Here is a 21,975-nt window from a genome sequence, read left to right as displayed (position 1 = left end):
ATCTTATGCTCATTTTCATATTGAAATGAAAGAAAATTTGGCTGAGGCTTAGCATTATGTGCACCTGCGTAATCTAGTAAGGCTTTATATGTTTCTAGCACTAGAGAGAGATTGGGAGATGGAGATATATATGGAGAGAGAAAGAAGCTAGATAGGAGCTTATTTTAAGTATTTCTTCTAAGACCTGAAATTTTCCATTTCAAGTAGCCATGAAATTAGTTGTACTGTTTGGATGGCCCTTATTTGACTCATTCAGTATACTTGTTAACTCTTCTTCACAATAATTCCAAGATTATAGTTTTTTGCTATTATTTTTCATGAGCCAAATATTTTGAAGGAGCAAAACTAGCTGACAAGTATGTTTTGAAGCTTTCTCACCTTGGAGAGACATTAATTAGTTCTGTTTTCTATCATTAAAACTATGAAAATTGTTTATGTAATTTCCCTTTAAAGATGAGGGAAGCCATTTCCTGAATCACAATATTCAATACGAAACAATGCTTTTACCTGTTCATCATCATGACAAGTCAATTTTGCACCAATTATCATTGAATGTGTGGCTGTTGGCTTGTGTGGAGCTTAGGTTCCTGCCCTGCTGTCTGGCTTTCATTAGGTGTTAAATAGGCTTTCCCTGACATGTACATTTTTCTCTTTTTCATTATATTGATATACTCATTAAAGATGTTTCCTCATTTAATGCAGATATGATGGTTCCTATCACAGTATAAAAAGGCTTGGTAGGTAATCAGTGTTCTCCTCTGAAAGTAAAACCAGTGTTAAAGTGGAAAAGTGTTCCATAGTCACATGTAAGATATGGGAGGTTTATAGTTAAGTTTTAGTGTTAATTTTTGTTTTCCCCTTTAACTAGCTGAATTTTTTCTTTTGTATGGAGTTTATGTATGGAGTTTTGTATGGAGTTTAAACAATGAAAAAGCAAGCTCAGTGAGAAATAGCCATCATGTTCTTGGGAAAGGTCATTAAAAGATGATGAAGCAACACACAGATATGTGTTAGAACCTGTTCCTAAAACAAACAAGTCTGGTTTTGCATCATTAATTTTATTACAATTAGTATTGGATAAGTGGTTATTCAGGAAACCACAAGTTGATGTTGTAAAACTATTGTTTGGTCTTTTTCACACACTTAATGTAAAATTCAATCATAGACACTTGTGTGAGTGCTAAAGGAATAGTAGATGAGTGAACTTTAAATATGTATGTGGAAAACCTAGTCTGCGTTTATTGCTCTGGGAGTCAGATGCTTGTTAGTATAAGAGGTGTGGTTCTAGACCTGACCTAAGGGAGTTGGCATGTATGGATTATTTCATTAATATAACAAAGAAGATTGTATAGTTTCAAAGTGCCATTGCAGAAATGGAAAACAAGCTGTTCTAGTAATGTTAAAGCTGGCCTACTGATTCATAACATACCAAGAGGCACACTGTGCTGGTGATTATAGAGAACATCTAGCATACCCTAAATAGCAAATGTAGACATTCATGGGAAAACATTATTCACCAGGGTACTAACACTAATGAGCCACATGTTCTTGTCGTTATGACAATATGAAGAAAGCAGTTCACTTCTACTTTTAATCACTACTTTTGAATTTGAGATTTTAGAATATGTCCAATTGTACTTTTGACAACATGTGAGGCATTGAGTGGTATGGTTGTTCCAAAAAAACCCTCAATAGTACTACATAATACAAAATGCTTAGATAAAGTATTTCTACAGGTTTTTAGACTTTTACCAATATAAGAAGTAGTTGAAAGTTTAAGTATACATGCCAATATATATGTATTTATTATGACTGTGTTTTGCCACTATCAGATACCTTTTACCTTAGGTCCTTTCATCCATGGGTTGGATATGGTGAAAGAGTTGAGCCTAGATATGACCAAATTATTTTCTCCTTGCTTCTCTTGACTAATCAATCTAATATATTTCTATATGTGCTTTAGCTAAATGAAATCATTTTGCAGTCAAAATGAATCATTAAACAGGCCTTTAATGGGTCATATTTTAGCTGGTTCAAAGACTATGAACCTGTCTTAATTGTTAACACAGACTCTCATCTCATGTCTGTGCTAAAGAAACAAGGGACAAATGTAACCTCTGTCTTCTTTGGTGGGAACAAATAATTTAGGTGAATAGCATATCTTTCATTTCAGAGAACTGTTAGCGATAGCAAAGAAGCTCTTATTTATCTAAATAATTGCTGCTTATAAGCAATGTCCTGAATGAATTTTTAAGGAACTTGCTTCTCTTTTTGGAAACTTGTGGATTCCTGTGAAATCATTTACTTGGAAGCTACTATTACCTTTCTGTATCCTATTATATCTTACTCAGCCTATGATACTTATTGGGCTTTCAGTTAAATTTGATGTTTGTTTTAAAAGCACTAGCTGAAAAATACAACACATATTAACAATAACTGTTAGCAGATGATGCTTTTCAAAGCATCATCAAAAGAGTTAGCTCTTTTTGGTACACTGCTTGAAATTCAAATGTGGGAACTGGATAACAGAGATTTGACTTATATTTGTATTTTGGCATAGATTATGTTTGTGTTGAGAGTTTCCTGTTTTCTTAAACAGAATCCTGCCTTTCAGAAATTGTCTTATGTCTTGAAATTTCTGAACACTTTCTTGTGTATTAATATGTGCATTTTTATGGATAAATTACATTGTCCTCACATTATAGAAAAATCTGATTGCATACTTGGAACAGTAGGGTGACTTAAAAAAGAATAATAATGAGTTTGTCTTGTAACTTAAAGGTAAATGTTAAAACAATATCATTTTAAATTTATAACAATATAAATTAGTCCAAATTTCAACTAAAGTTCACTTCCGAAATAGAAGCATGATTTTAAATGCAACATTTGTATTCTAAAATAACTTACTCCAACTGTAACACTATGCTTGCCATAGTCAGAAAAAAAAAACAAGAACACTATTTGGAAAAAATTCTCCTGATAAGTTATTTGAGGGCATGTGTATAGGGAAAATATCCGAGTGTATATTGTTGTTACATTTAATAGTGATATTGTAGTACATGCAAAACCTATTAGGATGCAGATTTTAAAAAAAATCCACATCATAATTACTGTCTATCCTTATTATTTAGACTCCAGATTTTGTAATATGGCACATATTAATATTAGTATTTTGTTTCAGCTATGAGATCTAAAGCATTAAGTGTGTTAATAGAGTAGGCCAGTCACTAATTTACTAAACACTTAACTTCTGTGAATGCTTCTGATTACTAATATTATTGCTGTTTGTTTTTTTTCACACCATAACCATTCTCCGTTGACCACTGCATGCAGATAGTTGGAAGTAAAGTTACGGTAAGTACTAAAGATGTGTTTTACCCTTAGTACTAAATTTTTGTTTTGGGGATTTGTAATTTTTGCATACAATATTTAAGGTTTGGTTTTTCATTTGATATATATTCTTCAGAGTGTTATGGTAAATATTGTGATCAAGTGATTAAAATTTAGCTATGTTAAGTAGTTTCTTACAGTCTTGTAATATGTTTTGGAACTAAAATATGTCCAGGTTTTCTTTAGGTGTTCACCTTTTCTCTCCTCCTCCTTTAAAAATTATACATCTGTCATTTTAGATAACTCAGATTTTGTGTGCTATACGTCAATTTAACAGAATGGAGGTAGGAAGTGTTCCTAAAGCATTGGTCTTCTGTTTGAACAGATTTTTATTATGATATATTGCTTTAATTATGGTGATATATAGCAAGGAAAGCCACCCAGGCTATGCAATTAGGAGACCTGAAGACCTGTTTTTGTTGGACGGTTTGTATTGGCTCTGACTTTTGAGGTGTAATTTTCCCCTGGACTCCAGATATTATGTGGATTAATTGAAATCATCATCTTAGTTTTAAGGTTCTTTTTGGTGCTACCACTTAAAGATTTTATACTTAAGGTATTGCATTTATAATAACTCATATTGTAAGCCAAACATTGCCTGCATTGTAATTTAAAACTTAAGTATGTATCATTTATTTGAAGAATAGAGTATGAAACATCTTTAAAGTCACAGAGAAATAATGTATTTAACGTAGAAAATATGTTATGTGTTTAATATTTACTTTGACTTTAAATTTTTTTTACTTTTCCCCTCCTTTCCTCCCTCTCCATGGGAGATATTGCACGTGTTTGCCAGCACATGTTACTTTCTTTTTTAAAAGCTTCAAATGGCTCCCAATTTCCCTTTATAATCTCATCTCTCTCTCCTTAATATACTATATTGATTTGTATGTATATGTGTATATGTCAGTGCACATGTGTAGAGGTCAGAGGACAGCTTATATAAGTCAGTTTTTGCCTTCTGCCATGGGGACTTAACTCAAGTTGTCAGGCATGGAAGCCAGTACCTTTATCTACTAAGCTATCACTACAATATTTCTTTTCATTTTCTTTTTTAATATATATTTTATTAATTTATTCATATTACATCTCAATTGTTATCCCACCCCTTGTATCCTCCCATTCTTCCCTCCCTCCCAATTTCCACTTATTCCCCTCCCCTATGACTGTTCCTGAGGGGGATTACCTCCCCCTGTATATGTTCATAGGGTATCAAGTCTCTTCTTGGTAACCTGCTGTCCTTCCTCTGAGTGCCACCAGGTCTCCCCGTCCAGGGGACATGGTCAAATGTGAGGCACCAGAGTACGTGTGAAAGTCTTAACCCACTCTCCACTCAACTGTGAATAACGTCCTGTCCATTGGCTAGATCTGGGTAGGGGTTCAAAGTTTACTGCATGTATTGTCCTTGGCTGGTGCTATAGTTTGAGCAGGATCCCTGGGCCCAAATCTGCTTATCATGATGTTCTTCTTGTAGGTTTCTAGGACCCTCTAGATCCTTCTATTTCCCCATTCTCCCATGCTTCTCTTACCTAGGGTCCCAATAGGATAGCTCTCCAATCTTATGCCTTCCTTAAAAAGTCATTTTTAAAGCTTTGTTCCTGTAGCTAAAGACATCTGGGTCCCTCAAAATCAAGCATATGCAATCTTTTGATTAGGATACTTTTTTCTTTGCTGGCCTAGAAAGTACCTAAATATCTGTCTTGATTAACTTTCATGTTGCAGGAGATGCTGTCCCAGGTAACTCCTTCTATCACATAGCACCATGTCTTTAACACTTTAGAATAAATCTCTTACATGTCTTCTTTTGCCAATCAATACAGCTTTTGCTTTCAAGAAACTAGGTCTAAAGGGGAAGAAGACAGATGACAACAGACAGGTGTATAGAACAGGGAGAGAGCCCAAAGAGGCTATATTGTCAGTGTTGCAAAGTGAGAGACCAGCAACTGTGCATGGGTTCCAGTGTGTTTTGAAAGATGATGGTATGAGATAAGTGCTATGTATAGATTCAGAGTATACCTGTTTCATAGCCATTTTCTGATCTCATCTGCTTACATTTGAGCTGACATCTGCTACAAAGAGAATAATCTATAGAAATCCCTTCTACATGAAATGAAGAAGGTTTAATTTAGAGGTAGTCAGGATGCATTATGGAAATTTTGTTTGTCCTTATTTTATTATATTTTGCAGCTAAAGAGAGATGAACAAACAATGTATAAAATCACCCCAGTAAAAGACACCTACAAAAGGACTTATATGTCATGGGCTCATTAATTTTCAAAAGGCGGGGAAGAATATTTTTGCTGGTAAAATTGGCAGGTAGAAATTTCATAGAAGTGCTGTAGACTGCCGAATTCTCAAATAACCAATTTACGTATTGTGGCTACTTAGAAATTTTAATGCTAGTTAAAAAAAATCAGTGCTGTAACAGAGTGAAAATTGGAAACATGGAGTATATAATGAAGTAGGTTTGCATGGACTTTTCCCTTTTGTTTTTTCTAGTGCTGATTGCAAGCTGAAATAATAGCATTTGAGGCCTTGCTGCTGATTTTTTAAAACATCGGTCTTGTTTTCCATTTTCATATTTATAAATTCTACTTTCAACAGCAAGCTTGAAAGCTGCCTGTTATTGGGACATAGCTACAGCTTCATATCCAGTTCTTATGGATTCTGGCCTTGTGAATATTTTTCCCATATTCACTCCACAGCTTTTCCATGAAGCCTCAATTCTGATTTCCTAAACCACTTCCTATTTCCACCTGATATCAGAATTCCTGTAGTTCTTTCTTTTATGCAAAACAAAACAAAAAACTTTAATTTTGAGCATTCGTTCTCTCTAACCATGTAGTTAGAGACAGGTCCCATGTAGGTAACCAAGACTGTTCTCACATCCCATTTGCCTGCACCTCACATACTACCGTTACAAGCATACTCTGCCACACCTAACTGCTTTTTCTTAAATCCAAAGTTACTAGTTACCTATTATATGCAAGGCACTATGCTTGCTGTTATTGCCAAGGGCCCTGATCATAATGGCTAACTTTGCATCCTAATACACACCCTTATTCAGATAAAATGACATAAAATACATGGAAGTGGAAAATGAATTTCTTTTGTTGTTTAGGCTAAAATTGGAGGGAGAGAACCAATCTCATTCTGTCTTCACCTTTCCTGTGTTAATGTTATGGCCTTAAAAAAAATTAAAGGCCTGGAAATTTGCATACAGAGCTTGGCCTTCAGGCTCTATTTAAAGAACTAACAGATCAGTCTTTCTGGTGAATGTACTGTCTCTATTCTTCCTTGGCAGGACCTGTAGAAATCTGGAGATGAGAACCACAATTTAAATACACAGATCCTAATTTCTAGGCTTTCTTGTAGTGCTAAAATGATAAACTATACAGGTACTCCTCATGGAGCTAACATTTTAGTTGGGGAAACAGACAGTAAGACACATATCAAATATTATGACAGGTCTTGGCAAGTGCTATGGAGGAAAAATGTAAAAAGAAGAAAAAAGAGCAAGATGAGAAAGCAGTGATCAGCAGTGTGCCGTTTTAAACAGGCAAGCTCTGCGAGCAAGTGTATTTGGACAGAGAACTTAAGGAAAATGGAAAGAGCCATGCAGATATCTTGGGGAGAGCTTTGCAGCCAGAGACAGTGTCAAGTGCAAGGTCCTTGAAGCATGAATGTGTGTGGAGTGTTTGAGGAATAGCAAGGAGGGCACTGTGGGTATCCTGAGATGAGCAAAGGACAGGTAGGAATATTTAATAACCAATGCCAAGAGCTAGTTACAAAGGCTGAAAATACATCAAGCATCGCTGGAAATCCCTAAACTTGGAAAGGTAAGCTGGGGTCATTTTAGGATAGTGCTATGAAGGACTTGCCAGTTGAACAATCATCAGGGAGCCCTCTATGATTTTGAGACTTAGAATAACAGAATCAGAGGTTTCTCCTGGGGAGCACTCACATAGCAGTAGACTTTGGAGAGGTTAAGAGAGTAGAGCAGAGAGATTAAGCAGGTGGTTTCTGCAGGGGTCTCATATGACTCTGAGCTGGAATGTGTGGTTAGTAAGAACTAATGGAGAGTAGAGATGAGAGAACAAAGAAAACTGAATGTGAAATAGATCAGCCTTGGTAATTGAATAGGAAAGGGCAGAAGAGATGTGTGGTTCAATAATGACTGAAATTTCAAGCATGGCTGGCCAAAATGACTTGGGCATTCATACAGAAGTCAAGAACAAGATCACGTTTGAAGTCCAAGATGATGAGTTCAGTTAGACAGGTAAATCAAGGAGAAATGACTAAGATCACAAAAGCAGAAGTAAAGTCTGACCATGCAAGGGCATTTCTTTAGTTTTATAGCATTAACAATGTGATTTTTAGAATGTGGCTCACTGTTGCAGATTGCTGCTTTTACTATTTTACATATCCTCTCTGTACCTCGTTGATGAGAAGAGATCATTTATCATTTGAATATCTTTCACTAGCTTGTAAAATGAAGTGCAGCTATCTTTACTAAGTCAGGAAGGCTGTGTATACGTCTCAATGACTCAATGGGTTAGCATAGAGAACAGTGAGTGATGCAGATTTCATAGTCTTTCAGATAGGCAATCTAAAATGTTTTGAAAGTCTCATTTTTTTCCTTTTGTAATCTTTATAAATGATCTCAGTCTGTAGGACATAGTGAAGTCACAATACATGGGTAATCTTACCTATAATCTGGCTGTGAAAACCACCTTCACTAATCAAGTGACTTACAGGAGTTTTGTCCCGAAATAGATCCCGGTGGCTTTCTAGGATTAGGATGGTGAAGAAAATAATGCCAGTGAAGCAGACATAGCCATAGGAATAGAGGCCAAGCTTAAAGAAAGATAGTGAGAGCGACATTGAGACTGAGTGATTGCTTTATGGCCAGTGTCTAAGTAAGTTCAAATGTTCTTGCTATGCACCTGGCTGGAAACCATCTATTACTAATAGTATCCATAAGACAACAGTAAGCATGACAGGCAGTATGTTTTTGTGAGATGTTGAACTGTTATTCTATGCTGAATTTTTATTAGTTTATTATTAGTTTATTAACAGTATAATACCTCAGTGATTACTTCATGCTAATATTATAGCCATGTCACACCAATTATTTGAATATATTCTATGACAAAAGATTCAATCTTAGTTTTCCATTTTTTCCCTTTCTATAATTAGATAGTCCAGAAGGGGGAGACAAAACATTGATTATTGGAGTTTGGTGTACTTGCTTCATGATAAAACATTGCTTTCTCATATTCCAAGTGGATTGTGTTTTTCCTAATGGATTTAGACATCGTAAAATAGTTGCTACTGTAAAAGATTTAGTTTTGATGTTGGTAACAATCTTATTAAAATCTAAATTCAATCAGAATAAAAATTATCAATGCAATTATTTTTAACTATAAAGTAGAGAAACTCATTTGTTAATAAGATGAAAAGAAGACTGGAGACTATTGAATAGTGGCATATAATAAGTGATCTTTTAAAGAACTGCACAAACATTATTAAAGCACTCATTTTAGTCTTCCCTAATTTCACATTCATTAGTGCAATGACTAGAGAGTTTCTAATTTTCTAATATTTTAACAGTATGCAAGCTGGCCTGTGTTTTAGGCTTGTTTTGGATAAGGATATAGAGGGTCTGGAAAGCTGGCTCGGTGGTATAAACCATTTGCCTAGCTGATTAACGAAAACAAAAGAGCAAAAATCAACATATCAAGACTATGAAATTTTTATGTATTTTGAAAGATTTTATTACTTAAATCTGTGCTTAGTTTTAGAACAATTTCTAATCTATTCCTATCATGGAGGATCTGCTGCATCCTAGGAATTGAAATACCTCTCTTCACTGGCTGCTTCCTGGGCCTAAATGACTGAGCAGAAGTGAGTGATCTTTGTGGTTTTGAAGTTGTCATTTGCAAATTAGCAATATCAGTGCAGGTAAACAGATGATACTGTACAATGGTAGGAAAAAGTGCAAAAATATTGCTTCATTAGGGTCCAGAAATACACACTAGAAACAATTCCATTTCTAGCATTGGGCTATAATTTTTAAGACATTTTTTCAATGCTTAAAGAGATAAAACATTGTTCCTTTGAGTTTTATATCATCCATATTCACCTTTCTTACACACTTGTCTTTTATAATTAATTTCAATTAAACATTAGCTTTGTTTAATTAATAATATTTAATTAAAATGCTTATAAGCTCTCAAAGGGCAAGAACCATGTCTTAACATACGTTAGAAATTTTCAAATACACTAGGCTGTAACAGCAATAAAATAATTAGTATCCCTCTGTTCAATCACTACATTCTTATAACTCCACTGAAGTTGAACTGTGTATGAACTGAAATAGGAAGACTGCTAGTTATTTTATAGTGCTTCTCAAAAACAGTCCTTATTCTTCAGAGACTCAGTCCAGCATTAGAAAATATTTTCCCCATTGGAATAAAAAAATTTTTTTTAAGTATGTTTGTTCTTGATAACTTTTCTACATTGGGGGCAGTTTCTCACTATCACCTATGGGTATGAGAAATACCCTATCTCAATGTTCTTTTTCTTATTTTACTCAGAGTGTAGGTATGCCTTCCTTTCTTACTTTAGATGTGGGTGAAAAACATCGAGAAGAGTCCATCCTCCACTTAATTCTGTCCCTATTATTAAACATTATCCACCCCCAATAGCTCTTCATCACATCAGCTAGAAGCATTCTGATTGTTTCCTTAGAGCTTTTGATCTGATTCTGTTTACTCACAGCTTTTTGTACATAGTGAATCATGCTTACAGGAATCCTACCACACAAAATAAATGCTTGATGAAGAAATTATTGCAATTGAACAAAGAAGTGCTTAGTTTTATTTGTTACAACCTAGAGTATATAAATATGTTAAATGTATACTAAGACATCACTCTTGTCTTCTGAGAGTGCATAAGCACTTTATTTAAACATCAGTAATTAAACAAAGTTGAGCTCAGCAGAGGCAAGTGAATCTCTGTGAGTTCGAGGCCAGCCTGGTCTACAAAGTGAGTCCAGCACAGCCAAGGCTACACAGAGAGACCCTGTCTCAGAAACAAACAAACAAACAATCCCAGAACAAACCAAACTAAACCAACCAACTAATCAACAAATACTAATAATAAAAAACAACCAAAGTTGATGTTGAACTGAAAAAATTATAGGCCTTTGATGTTGGAAGCCTCCTATTTGGGTCAGGGATCTACTTTTGATTCCTGAGTGACTTGGAGTAAAAGACTAAATTTTTCTTAGCCCATTACTCTGCATGTATTTTTTATATGGATACAGTTATAAATCATTTGTAAACTGTCAAACATTCTACACATTTAAGCCATTACAGTAATAACCAGTTAAAGAGATAATCCTTATGGTAGTTACTAATACACATTTCAAAATAAACGTGTTGAGGCACAAGTTTGGCTGATAATGCTTTTATGCCTTCATTTCATTACTTAGTGTCTTCTTTAGAAGCCAATTATGCTTTTATCCTTTGTAAAATCTCACATTTTTGACATTGCTCTTTGGCTAAAGATTATGTTTACTGTCACTTCTTTATGAAAAGGCATAAGCAACTAAGGGTGCTGTCCTTAATTTTTCATCTAAATATGAAAATATCCATATTTAAGCTGTGCAACCATTCAGTTTTTCACTTAGTCTGAGCTCTTCCTTTACACATACTATGTAAATTAGGGGTTTAATAACTTTCTAAACCTGAAGTCATGTTTGCAATGACAAAGTTTCTGACATGGTAATTTCAGATTACTGATAGTAGTTAAGGATTTTTTTGTCTTTTAAAAAGAAGCATAAGTTTAAAAATCCCCAAATATCTTCAGATACATAATTTAAAAGACTTAAAATTTACCCCTTTTTTAAGGGCAATGTAATTGTGATGAGAGGAAAGGGAATCAGAAAAAGGGGGAAAGTGAGCCCAAGAAATGAATAAAAATAAAATATATTGACAAATATGTACAAAAGTGTGATAATGAAACCTGCTACTTTGTATACTAACTTAAAAGACTGATTTAAAAAGACCAGTGTACTATTTGGAAGGTGGAGTAACAAAATGCAATTATGCTGCTTAGGTTTTTTTTTTTTTTTTTTTTTTTTTTGATTGTATAGAAATATCTGGGAAGAGGGAATTGTAATTGAGAAAATGCCTCCATCAGATTGGCCTCTAGGCAAGTCTATAGGGCATTTTCTTGGTTAATAATTGATGTCCAAGGGTTCCACCCCCTGTGGGCAGTGCTATCCTTGGTCAGATGGTCCTGGATAGTATAAGAACACATTGTTAGCAAGCCATGGGGGAACAAGTCAGTAAGCAGCACTCCTCCATGGTCTCTGCATTGGCTCCTGCCTCCAGGTTTCTGCTTTGAGTTGCTGCTTTGATGCTGGACTATAACCTGTAAAAGGAGATAATCCCCTTCTTCCTGAAGTTCCTTTTAACCCTTATGTTTATCACAACAGAAAGCTTATATAAAGTGCTATTAATATTTTGGTAAATTTATATAGTTATTTCTTTGCTGGATGTTATTAATATTGCTTGTACTATTTTTGATACACTTTTCTTTCAGAAATTTGAATTTCCTTTATAATAAAAATTGAAGATAATTTGGTAGATTAAACATTTGATAGCAAAGTACTATTATAATAAACCCAGGAACTTTCAGTTCTCTTAGTTGCAGTTACTGAAAACTCAATATCCAGAAGCAATTTTCACCTTGTGTGCTTGTTGCATGACTTTATCTTTAGAAAAGTTAAATATGTGAAAGAAGTGGTTCATTTTTTTAATGTATTCTCTTATGTAGTTTGAGAAACCTGATGAAAAATCCATGCTCTCTAGCTTATTGCTGCATTAAAATAATACATACATTGTCATCAAGATGTGAAACAATGTATAGTGTTTATTTTCTTAAGTTAATAACCATTGATAATGATTTTTTTTCTATTTGTGAGGCATGAGTAATTTAGAGAAAAATTCAGCGGTATGGCATTTATAAGTAGTAACAAAAGTGCATCAAAGAGTTTCACTAAATTTGACAAACCCTGCTTTTCATTCTTTGTTGGGCGTGTGTGTGTCACTGCTGAATGACTATTCCAAATGAAGCAAGGTTTTCATTTGGAAAAATTACTTGTATTAAACAGATGACTAGGCTGAAATAGCTGCTAAAACAATTTCATGCTTTTGTTTTTAATGTAGTCCAATTATAAAATGTCACATCAGATTGTATGCGAGTACACAAATGCGTAGTTTTAATTTTATTTTTCAGTTATCACATTTCAGGAAGTTGATTAAAACTACCTAAAATATTTTCTAAGCTTTTATGGAAAAAAATGAATCATTTTGAAATGTCTTAAAATGAGATTGAAATTTTGATTAAAAGAACATCCTGAGGCATATGTATATTTGGCTGCCCCATCATGGGGTTTGGCAAGTTGTCCTTTATATTTGAAATTAATAAGTGATAAATAGGATGATGTTTTGAGATTATATAATTTTCCCAGTCCTTAGCAACATTTTTGCAAACTTTTCACACCTTTAAATGGAAGTATTGCTTTGAGTCAGTTATTTTTGGGTTTGTTATACGATGATTTTCTAATTTTTGTCTTTATTTCTGTATTTGTCATATGATATTATCCTATAAAATATCTTCCTCTTCTTGTCTTAATCAAAAAATAGCCATATGCTCTCATAGATTGTTCATTTAAATTCAGTTTATTGGTATAACTTGATAGTATATGAATGCAGTTGAATTTTTTATTACTAAAAGTAACATGTAAAATAAAGAAATTAAATTATTGATGTCTATTTAGTTTGTAATATATACTATCTTCAATCAAGGGACCAATTTGTCTCTCCCTACAGAAATCATTTGACAAATTCAATAGAACTCAAGGTAGCAAAAGACCCAACTTCAAACATTAATTCATTCTATTTTGAACTTATATAGATCATTGTATAATCTTTTGAATATTTTTATATTATATTATTCATTTCTCACCCTTTTAGACATGGTCTCTGCATGAAGTCCTGGCTTCATTATGTAGACTGGGGTGGCCTCATAGTCACAAAGATACTCCTGCTCTGTGTACTAGGTGCTGGAATTAAAGGCATAGGCTTTCATGCCTAGCTAAATTCTATTTTTAAAACCAATATTTTATTAAGATTTGTGGTTCATGTATTAAGATTTATTATGAAATTACTTTACAAACACACACACACATGCACACTTTGGTCTTTGATTTCTTGTATATGCATGCTGATTGGCACACAGTCTAGTCCTTTTACCTCTGGCATTTAGGAAGATGTTTATCATTCACCAAACCATGCTTAAAACCCATATAAAAAGTGCTGTAATTATGATCACCCCCAATTAAATGAGTTTAGTAAAATTTAATTCTGTTGACCGTTAATTTTAAAATTAGGTAGTTTGGAAAAAATGAAGTGGAAGCCATAATGTGTCCAAACCAAACTTAACTGATCACTTTTTTCAATCTTTCCTGAACCATGGATGGGAACTGGCTATGGAGAAAGAAGATCTGATAGACATGAGCTTAGAGAATATGAGATAGTGAATTATTGCAGAACAAATGAACAATTTCAAATAGGACCTTTCAGCTGGACACAGTGGCACATGCCTGTAATTGCAACAGTTGAGAAGGCAGAGGCTGGCGGGTCTCTGTGTGTTCGAGGCCAGCCAGGTCTACAAAGTGAGCGCAGGACAGCCAAGGCTACACAGAGAGACCCTGTCTTGAACAAAAACAAAACTCAAGCCAAACCAAATCAAACAACAACAACAACAACAAAACCAATGAAAACCGAACAAATAGAGACTTGGAAATATAAGCTGTACTTCGACGGCAGCTGGAGAATAGTCATTTCTGTAAGGTTGACTGAATTATTGCCAGCTGATCTGAGACCTGATGAGTGCTTGAGACTGTGACTCTAGAGTACTTTTCTGTGTGCACAACAGAGCCCTCATGGACCTACCTCCCATAGGTTAGACCTCCTAACATGATCAGAACAGCACCCAAACTTCAACACGAGTGCTGCACTGGCAAGTACTCAAAGCATAGCAGTCTCCACGTAGGGGGGAGGGTAGCACAAGGGACAGAGAGAAGAAAGACATAAATAATAATAATAAATAGAATGTATATAAAAGAGTACAAGGATGGACTAGAACTAATGGTGCAAATAGAGGACCCAAAGAAAAAGTTCTTGAATGCTGCAAGGGAACAAGGAGAAGAGTCAAGGGACAACTTTTCACAAGTATGAGCAAACCTGTGTTTCTTTGAAGACACTGTTGAAGTAAAACCAATGGATCCAAGATACCATTGTACCCACAGGGCCCTTTTTACAGAAAGATACTAAATTCTCCTGTTACTATCAGTGAAACTTTACACCATTCTGTAGTATACAGAAAGTTATTTAGTGTGGTAGTGATCAAGGATTTGGCAGCTGCAATGAATTAAATAGCCCCTTGATAACCTCTGAAGAAGTTGATGTCCTCCTTTAAGTGCTTACCTGATTAACAGGGAATAATTAAAGTGCTGTGGAGACAGGGACCTCAGGTAATTACAGCCTGGAATTAGTTAAATCTGTGTGAATAGCTGTGCTTGTAAGCAGATTTCTGAGAGTAACCAGTGGCAGATACAACTGATGAACAGGGCCAATGTTGTTTGCATAGTTATTTAACAGAAGAAATAAATACTTACAGGATATGCCAGTGAGAGGGCCCCAAGCTGCAACACCTCTCCCTGGGTTGTGCTTTTGCCTCTGATGAAACTAATGCTCTCATCTTACTCCACTCACAGTTTAATGTTTTGTTCTTCATATTAGGTTTCTTATAGTATTAGGAAGAATTGAAAAGGTAAAGGAGAAATTTGGTCAACACTATATATATTTTTGCTAGTAAATTTTCTTTTCATACTGTTCATGCCAAATTTTGGAAATGTAATAATAGAAACTATAATGCAAGCAGTAGCTTCTGTAATAAAATAATTTTTATTATGTGCCATGAGGTAAGCCTTATTGCTTCCTTTGATTTATATGCATATATTTCTTTTTCATATAGTATAAACTTTCAGCTGCTATTTTGGCTTTTGTGCTTTAGACTATCTCTGTTCTTTCCATGACTGCCACAATAAAATAGGCAAGGAAGAAAAATTATGGGTGCTTCCTGTGTCATTTTGTGTTTGTTTCAGTGGCAGTACCAATCTTTTAGGAAACCACTGTTGTCAATGTCATGAATTTACAGTAAACCTGTGGAATTTACATATATAAAACATAGATGTCATGCTGGTGAATTCAACTTACAAGCCATGGAATAGAACTCTTGCAGTGAGACTATTAGTTTCAGGTAATTTAAATCTCAGTGGGAACCAAGAAATGGATTTTGAGCTAATATATTGTTGAAGTCCTCAAAGATAGGAGATTGTAATATTTATGTGTAAAGAAAAAATTGCCATTTCTTAAGGTAAAGAGGTTTAAATTTAATGAAGTGATTAAAAGTAATTTCAAGATTTATTTCCCTTCTATAAATATTTTTTATTGGTGTAATGGGAATTGGTTGAGAAATTAGGCCCATTTTCAGTATAATGCTATGTAAAGTGAAACACGTCTTTCAAGGTAAGAAGCTTTTTGTAATAGTGGGAATGCAAAATGACATTGTTTTTGAGGCTCTATACCTGTCTTAATGTAATTTATTCACTAAGCCTGTTCTTCATTATAATGTTAGTGTCTGCTTTCAAAGGATATTTCATACTGGATTTTGTCTCAGGTAAAGTTATATCTTGATAAAATGTTCATTCTAATTTTATAACTCAAAGGGAATGCATGACTGTTTTAAATAGAGGTAGGAACACTAATCTTCTAGCTAATTTTCAGACTGCCTCTCAGGTGTTGTCATCTTTGGCACTTTGTCACACATTTGTTTTCTAACATTTATGGTATCTATTGTCAAGATCATCAGTCACATGCTACGTGTCTGTGTTGTCATTTCACCTCCTGTAAGCGTCTCACACTTCTAATATGGAATAATAATGATTTATTTACTACTGTATCTCACTGAAGGTTAGGATTGTGTTTGTATTCTAAATACATTCTGCACTGGGTTGATGCCTTCATTGATAGCGGATAAATTATAGCAAGGCTCCCACAGCATGCAGGGAATGAGCCGAGTATGACTTAGAGTTTGGAGGATGATAAAATCCTTGTTATTATCCAAAGAGAATCATGTAGATTTTGCAAGTCAAATTTCATGTCAGAGAACCTGGTAATGTCCTTTATGGAATAGTTTTGTATCTTTTTATTTTTTAACATTTCAGAAAGTAGCAAGTCCTAGAACAAAGTTTGTCACTGTGCAAAGGTTCTTTTAGTACTATAATCTTCTGTGTAAAAACCCAACTGTTAACATTATAATCAGTAAAGTAGATGATTATTAAATTTTTGGATGAACAGTCAGCATGCATTTATTGTTGGCATACCTTCCCAAACCTATTACTATCTAAAGCAGGAATTTTTAGGGTTAGATCAAAGTGTGGATGCTCTTTTTTGTTGTTATTTATCTTACATGGAGTCAGCACAGTGTCACATATATCAGAGACATAAGTTTTATCAAGACCATCTTCACTTTTGGAGATTTGTGAAAAGAGTGAGGGTTTTGGTTTTATTAACAGTTAAATTTTTTTGAGGTAGTCTGGTAGACATATACTGCTTGATTGCATGCAGGGAGTAATCCATGGGTAGGTTGACTTGCTGTCTTCCTTTTGAGAGGGATACCATAGTAGTGCAAAAATAGCAACACATATGTGACTTTCTTCACCATGGAAGGCCGGTAGAATGTCAGTATCCAAGGCTTTCTATTTTAATTTATTTTTTATTAGTGCTGTCTACATAGATACTTAATCTAGCATTTAGAAAAATGCAGTCTATCCAAAGTTAAGGAGGTTTTCATTATAAAATTTTTATTTCTTATCAAATGCTGTCGTGACACTGACCTTATCAGTTAGGAAACTGGGGGATACACTCTATATACAGGTTCCCATCCTCTAACCAAATATAAGCAAGCCTTCCATAGAGGATAGTATTAGTCTTGTTCTGTGAATTTTTCTGGCCAGCATGGCTTTATGTGAATACTAGCTTTGCTATGAGAATTAAACTGTAGTGTATGCCATTTTAAAAAAGGACTTTAAACTACTCATATGTTTAGTCTTTGACAGAAAGATGAAGGTCCCTGTTATTTATTAGAGGTGCCTCTAATGCGTTGCTGGTTTAAGTACCTGTTCATTGACTTGCATTATTGCTGAATTCCTTAGTTAAGCTTTATGAGTACACTGAACATACCTGACTTCACACTGCCCTATCTAGAGCTTTAAAGCTTGCTAAAAATATGGTTGCTTATACTCCATGTCTTCTTACAAATACAGTCAGCTAGACATACTCTTGGTTGATAGTTTTTATAGAGCAATATAATATTATACTGACTTTTACTCAGGCTTTAATTTTCTTTGTTTTGGTTGGTGAATTGGGATATTCATATAGCAAAAGCTAAGAAAACAATAAAGCAAAGAAAAATAGAGGGTTTCAGAAAGTTTTGGAACATTGTAGTTTCACATATCACTTATCCTACAATGTTAGGATCTTAATTTCTGAACTGTGCACATAAATCCCTGAGAGATGGATATATATATAAAATCATGAAACACACAAACAGACACATACACACACTCATCCACTGTGAATAATAGAAAATCACCTTTGATTACTGCTTCATGTGGTTTTATGTGCTAACATGTTTGCTAACTTTTAAAGGTTTCTATCAATTGGGCATTACATGAATGTTTTGGGGGACTCAATTATGTTAGTTCTGTTTTGGGCATAAGCCTCTTCTTATCAGGAACTCAGTTTTTAACCATTGCCAGTGTTACCTGCCTTTTCCTTTACTCCAAATTAAATATTGGGAATGAAGACACTTAATGTGTCTTAGAGACTTGCGGGTGTCAACGCAACCTTTCACCCAGTTAATCTTATATTTTGAAAAGGAAAAAAATGAAAGGTGTTATTGACAGTGAGATGTGACAGCTAACAGGAGAAGGAAGAACTATAAAAAATACAGTAGTCTTTAGTTGTAGTTATTTTGCAGGGAGAAAAGCAGTCCCACAGTCTTCAGTGGTTTTGAAGGCATTACTCTATTATTACAAAGAATAGAAATTGATCTTGATGAGGCACCATTAAGGGGAGATTCATTATACTCTTTAGCAGTGCAGCCTATGCGTAATACATTTTCTAAAAGTTTTTTCATCAAGATTGCTTTTCTCCCTTCCCTTCTTGTTGTTGTATTTAAAGAACTATAAAGCACAGAGCATACATTTATGCGTCTCGAGTTATGGGGAATGAAAGACCCCATTGTAGTTGGTTTTCCTTATGAAAGCTGGGATAAATAGGTATCCTTCATTTACTAAATACTTAATTCAATAAAAAGCATGAATAGGTACTACTACAGAGTAAGTATGCCAAATGAACAAGTGAAGATTCCCCCAGAAATGGTATAATTTGGGATACACTTTTTACGTTCTTTCATAACCGCACATGAATATTTATGGTGTTTATTTTTAAAGGATATACCTGGTTACCAGTAAGATATATTGTTTAAAAGTTTCTTGTTTTCATGCAGCATGGACATCTTAAAATTTTGGAAAAAAGAAAAGCAATGTGAGTCAGCCTAGATTGAGATAAAAGGCTTCTTAATCCTGGTGCTATGCCATGGGAAGGGAAAGATACTTTTTTATATTCCTGGAATGTATGTCTTTGGTGAGCTGGTAGTTTTCTTTATGACGTGAGAGAGGAATGATGCCTGTTTCATTATACAGAAGCCTGTCCTTGTCCCAACCTTTCTGCCAGACAACTCTCCAATAATATTTCCTGACTTTTTACTATGTGTTTTAGGAGTTGTGATAAATACCAGTTTTCCGTGGATGATCTCTTTCTATCCTCAATTTAATTAATCTTATGAGGTGATCATTATCAGTTCAAGAGGTTCAGATTCATAGAAGGTAATTAATTTGTTCAAGGTCAGCTGTGCTTGACAGTGACCTCTTAACTCTCAATTGCTCTACCTGTGTAACTTCCCCAGCCACCTTGGTAAGATATCGGGTCTGCTTACTCTATTTACTGTAGCAGACTGAGGCATTTATGGATGTTAGATTGTGCAACAAATGCACGATACCTCCTTTTTCTTCTTGGACTTTCTAGTAGGAGAAGCTCCCTGTTATAAATGAAGTTCTAACCTATTATCCTTTACTTTTAAGCACAGAGCTCTGAAATCAAGACTTGTTGGCTGGTATTTCTTATTCTCCATGGTTTTCTTGCTGCATCTTCTCTAAGCAATACTTGATTGCTCATTTAAAGACAGGGACTAACTCTCACAATGCTAGTATGAACTGCCATTGTTGTTATTGGTATCTTAGTGGTAATACAATCTGAAACAGACCTCCACCACCCCAACTACCCCCTACCCACCCCCACACACTCCCAAACAGCAGCAGTGTGTAAGGCTTTCTCTTGACTCCATCTATCTGGCCACCACTTGCAAATTAGTCAGGAAATAATACCTCTTTCTTTTTACTATAGTAATATATGTATGGCTCAAATGTATTTTTCTGTGTAGACTTGGTAATTAAATATTTTGGTTAAAGCTATTTTATTGATAAAGTGTTCCAGTGGTTTATATTTCTGTTTGTTTGTTTTTTTATCTTCAACTGACTTATAAACAAATTTAAGGATATAATCCGCTTGTCAATTGGGACCACTTGCATAACACAGAGGTTTGGGGATACTTTTCTGTCAGATGAGATGGAATATTCTTGGTAATTTGAATCTTGTGATATGTATGAAAGTATAGGCTGCAATTAGTTTAACACTTCAGTTATTATAAAAGCATAATTTCAATAGTATGTATATTTAATGTAACTATAGAGACTTAGACTTAGTTTGTTCATTTCAATGTTAATTTATTTAAGTTTTAGCTATTTTAAAATAGGTTTGTGTGTGTGGGCCTGGTAATGCTTTTATTTTGGTTTCATTCCATTTCGAAATGAAAGTGACTTTAAAATAGGCTCCAAGGAGGTGTTAGTTAAATTATTAGTAATGAGTTTGTAATGCTTTGAAAAAAGTATACTTGTCAATGAATAAACATAATGTAATGTAATGCTTCTGTTACAGGACTCACTACCTGTTACACAAACAAATTTTTCTACATAGAGTGATAGTTTCACCAGTAATAGGATTTTAAAAGCTCTATTCTCTTCAGCAATTAGATTCCAGTTTCCACCTTCTGTTAGAGGACAGTTTCCTCCAAAACCTGCTTTTGAAATCTTTTTTTTCTTTTTAAAAATTTTTTTTTATTAATTTATTCTTGTTACATCTCAATGGTTATCCCATCCCTTGTATCCTCCCATTCTTCCTTCCCTCCCATTTTCCTCTTACTCCCCTCTCCTATGACTGTTCCTGAGGGAGATTACCTCCCCCTGTATATGCTCATATGCTTTTGAAATCTTAGAACCACTGATGAATAGAAAGAGATTGCTCTCACTTGTCATCCATTTTCATTTCACTTCCCGTCATGTACACTGTGATGGAAACGCATTTTGTTCCTGTATTTCCTTTTATTTGTATTTATTCACTTAACCAATAAACTAATATACATGTTACACTCATCTTGTAGAAAAAATAAATGAAGTAATTAGAATTTCTCCCATGTATTACTTTTTTTAATCTCTATGACCAAATTTCTGACAAAGAAAATTTAGAGAAAATTTAGAGAAAAGGATTTATTTTGGATCACATTTTAAGAACTCCCTTATAATGGGATGGTGTGGCAGTGGGACCATGAGTGGCTACTTCATTTCACCCTTCGTAAAGCAGAACGAGAGGAATACTAGTATTCCATTTCCTTTCTCCTTTTTATTCAGTTCAAGAGCCCAGTCCATGGGATTGTGTTGTTCACATTCAGGATTAGTCTTCCTACATCAGTTATCCAAAAATACCCATAACAAATGCTCAGAGGCCTCCTAGGTGATCATAAATGCAACCAATCAGATTGCTTATCAGAGCTAACCATCACACCATTTTAAATATGATTTTGAATTTTACCACCCTGAGTAGAGCAGTATTAAGGTTTGTATATGGATGACATTTTCATTGTTAGTCACTAGCATATTACCATTGTCTTTCCTTTATAGGTATGTAATTTCCCATAGTCTAGAGTATTTTTGAGTATTGGGATTTTGGCTAATACTCCCTCTTCCAAAAATAACACATCAAAACCAAAGCACGCCATCCCCCTCTTCCTCCTCCCCCTCCTCCCCCTCCTCCCCCTCCTCCTTCTCCTCCTCCTCTTCCTCCTCCTCCTCCTCTTCCCTCTCTTCCTACTCGGCCATCACCACCATAACCACCAAACCTAGCAGTTGACACAGAGACTTACCGTATTTGGTCTTATTTTAGGGGAAAAAACAAAAAGAGGGATGGAAAGCACCAGAGTTCCAGG

The 21,975-nt window shown here is 34.7% G+C and overlaps 1 protein-coding gene across 3 annotated transcripts in view; it reads left to right on the top strand.

Annotated features, from left to right (window-relative positions):
• DIAPH2 (diaphanous related formin 2) overlaps positions 1–21,975 on the top strand; it is a 696,864-nt gene that overhangs the window by 70,256 nt on the left and 604,633 nt on the right. For 2 of the 3 annotated variants that reach the window (XM_084790929.1, XM_084790928.1), the window contains one exon: positions 3,334–3,354. The exons of the other annotated variant lie outside the window; for it this stretch is intronic. In XM_084790929.1, the coding sequence (XP_084647055.1) occupies positions 3,334–3,354 (21 nt within the window). The remainder of the gene's footprint in view (positions 1–3,333; positions 3,355–21,975) is intronic. 3 annotated transcript variants of the gene reach the window in all.

Source organism: Acomys minous (genome assembly GCF_964271855.1).
Source record: "Acomys minous genome assembly, chromosome: 7".
Lineage (NCBI taxonomy): Eukaryota > Metazoa > Chordata > Mammalia > Rodentia > Muridae > Acomys > Acomys minous.
The sequence above is the reverse complement of the archived record's forward strand: the minus strand, read 5'-3'. Positions and strand labels throughout refer to the sequence as shown.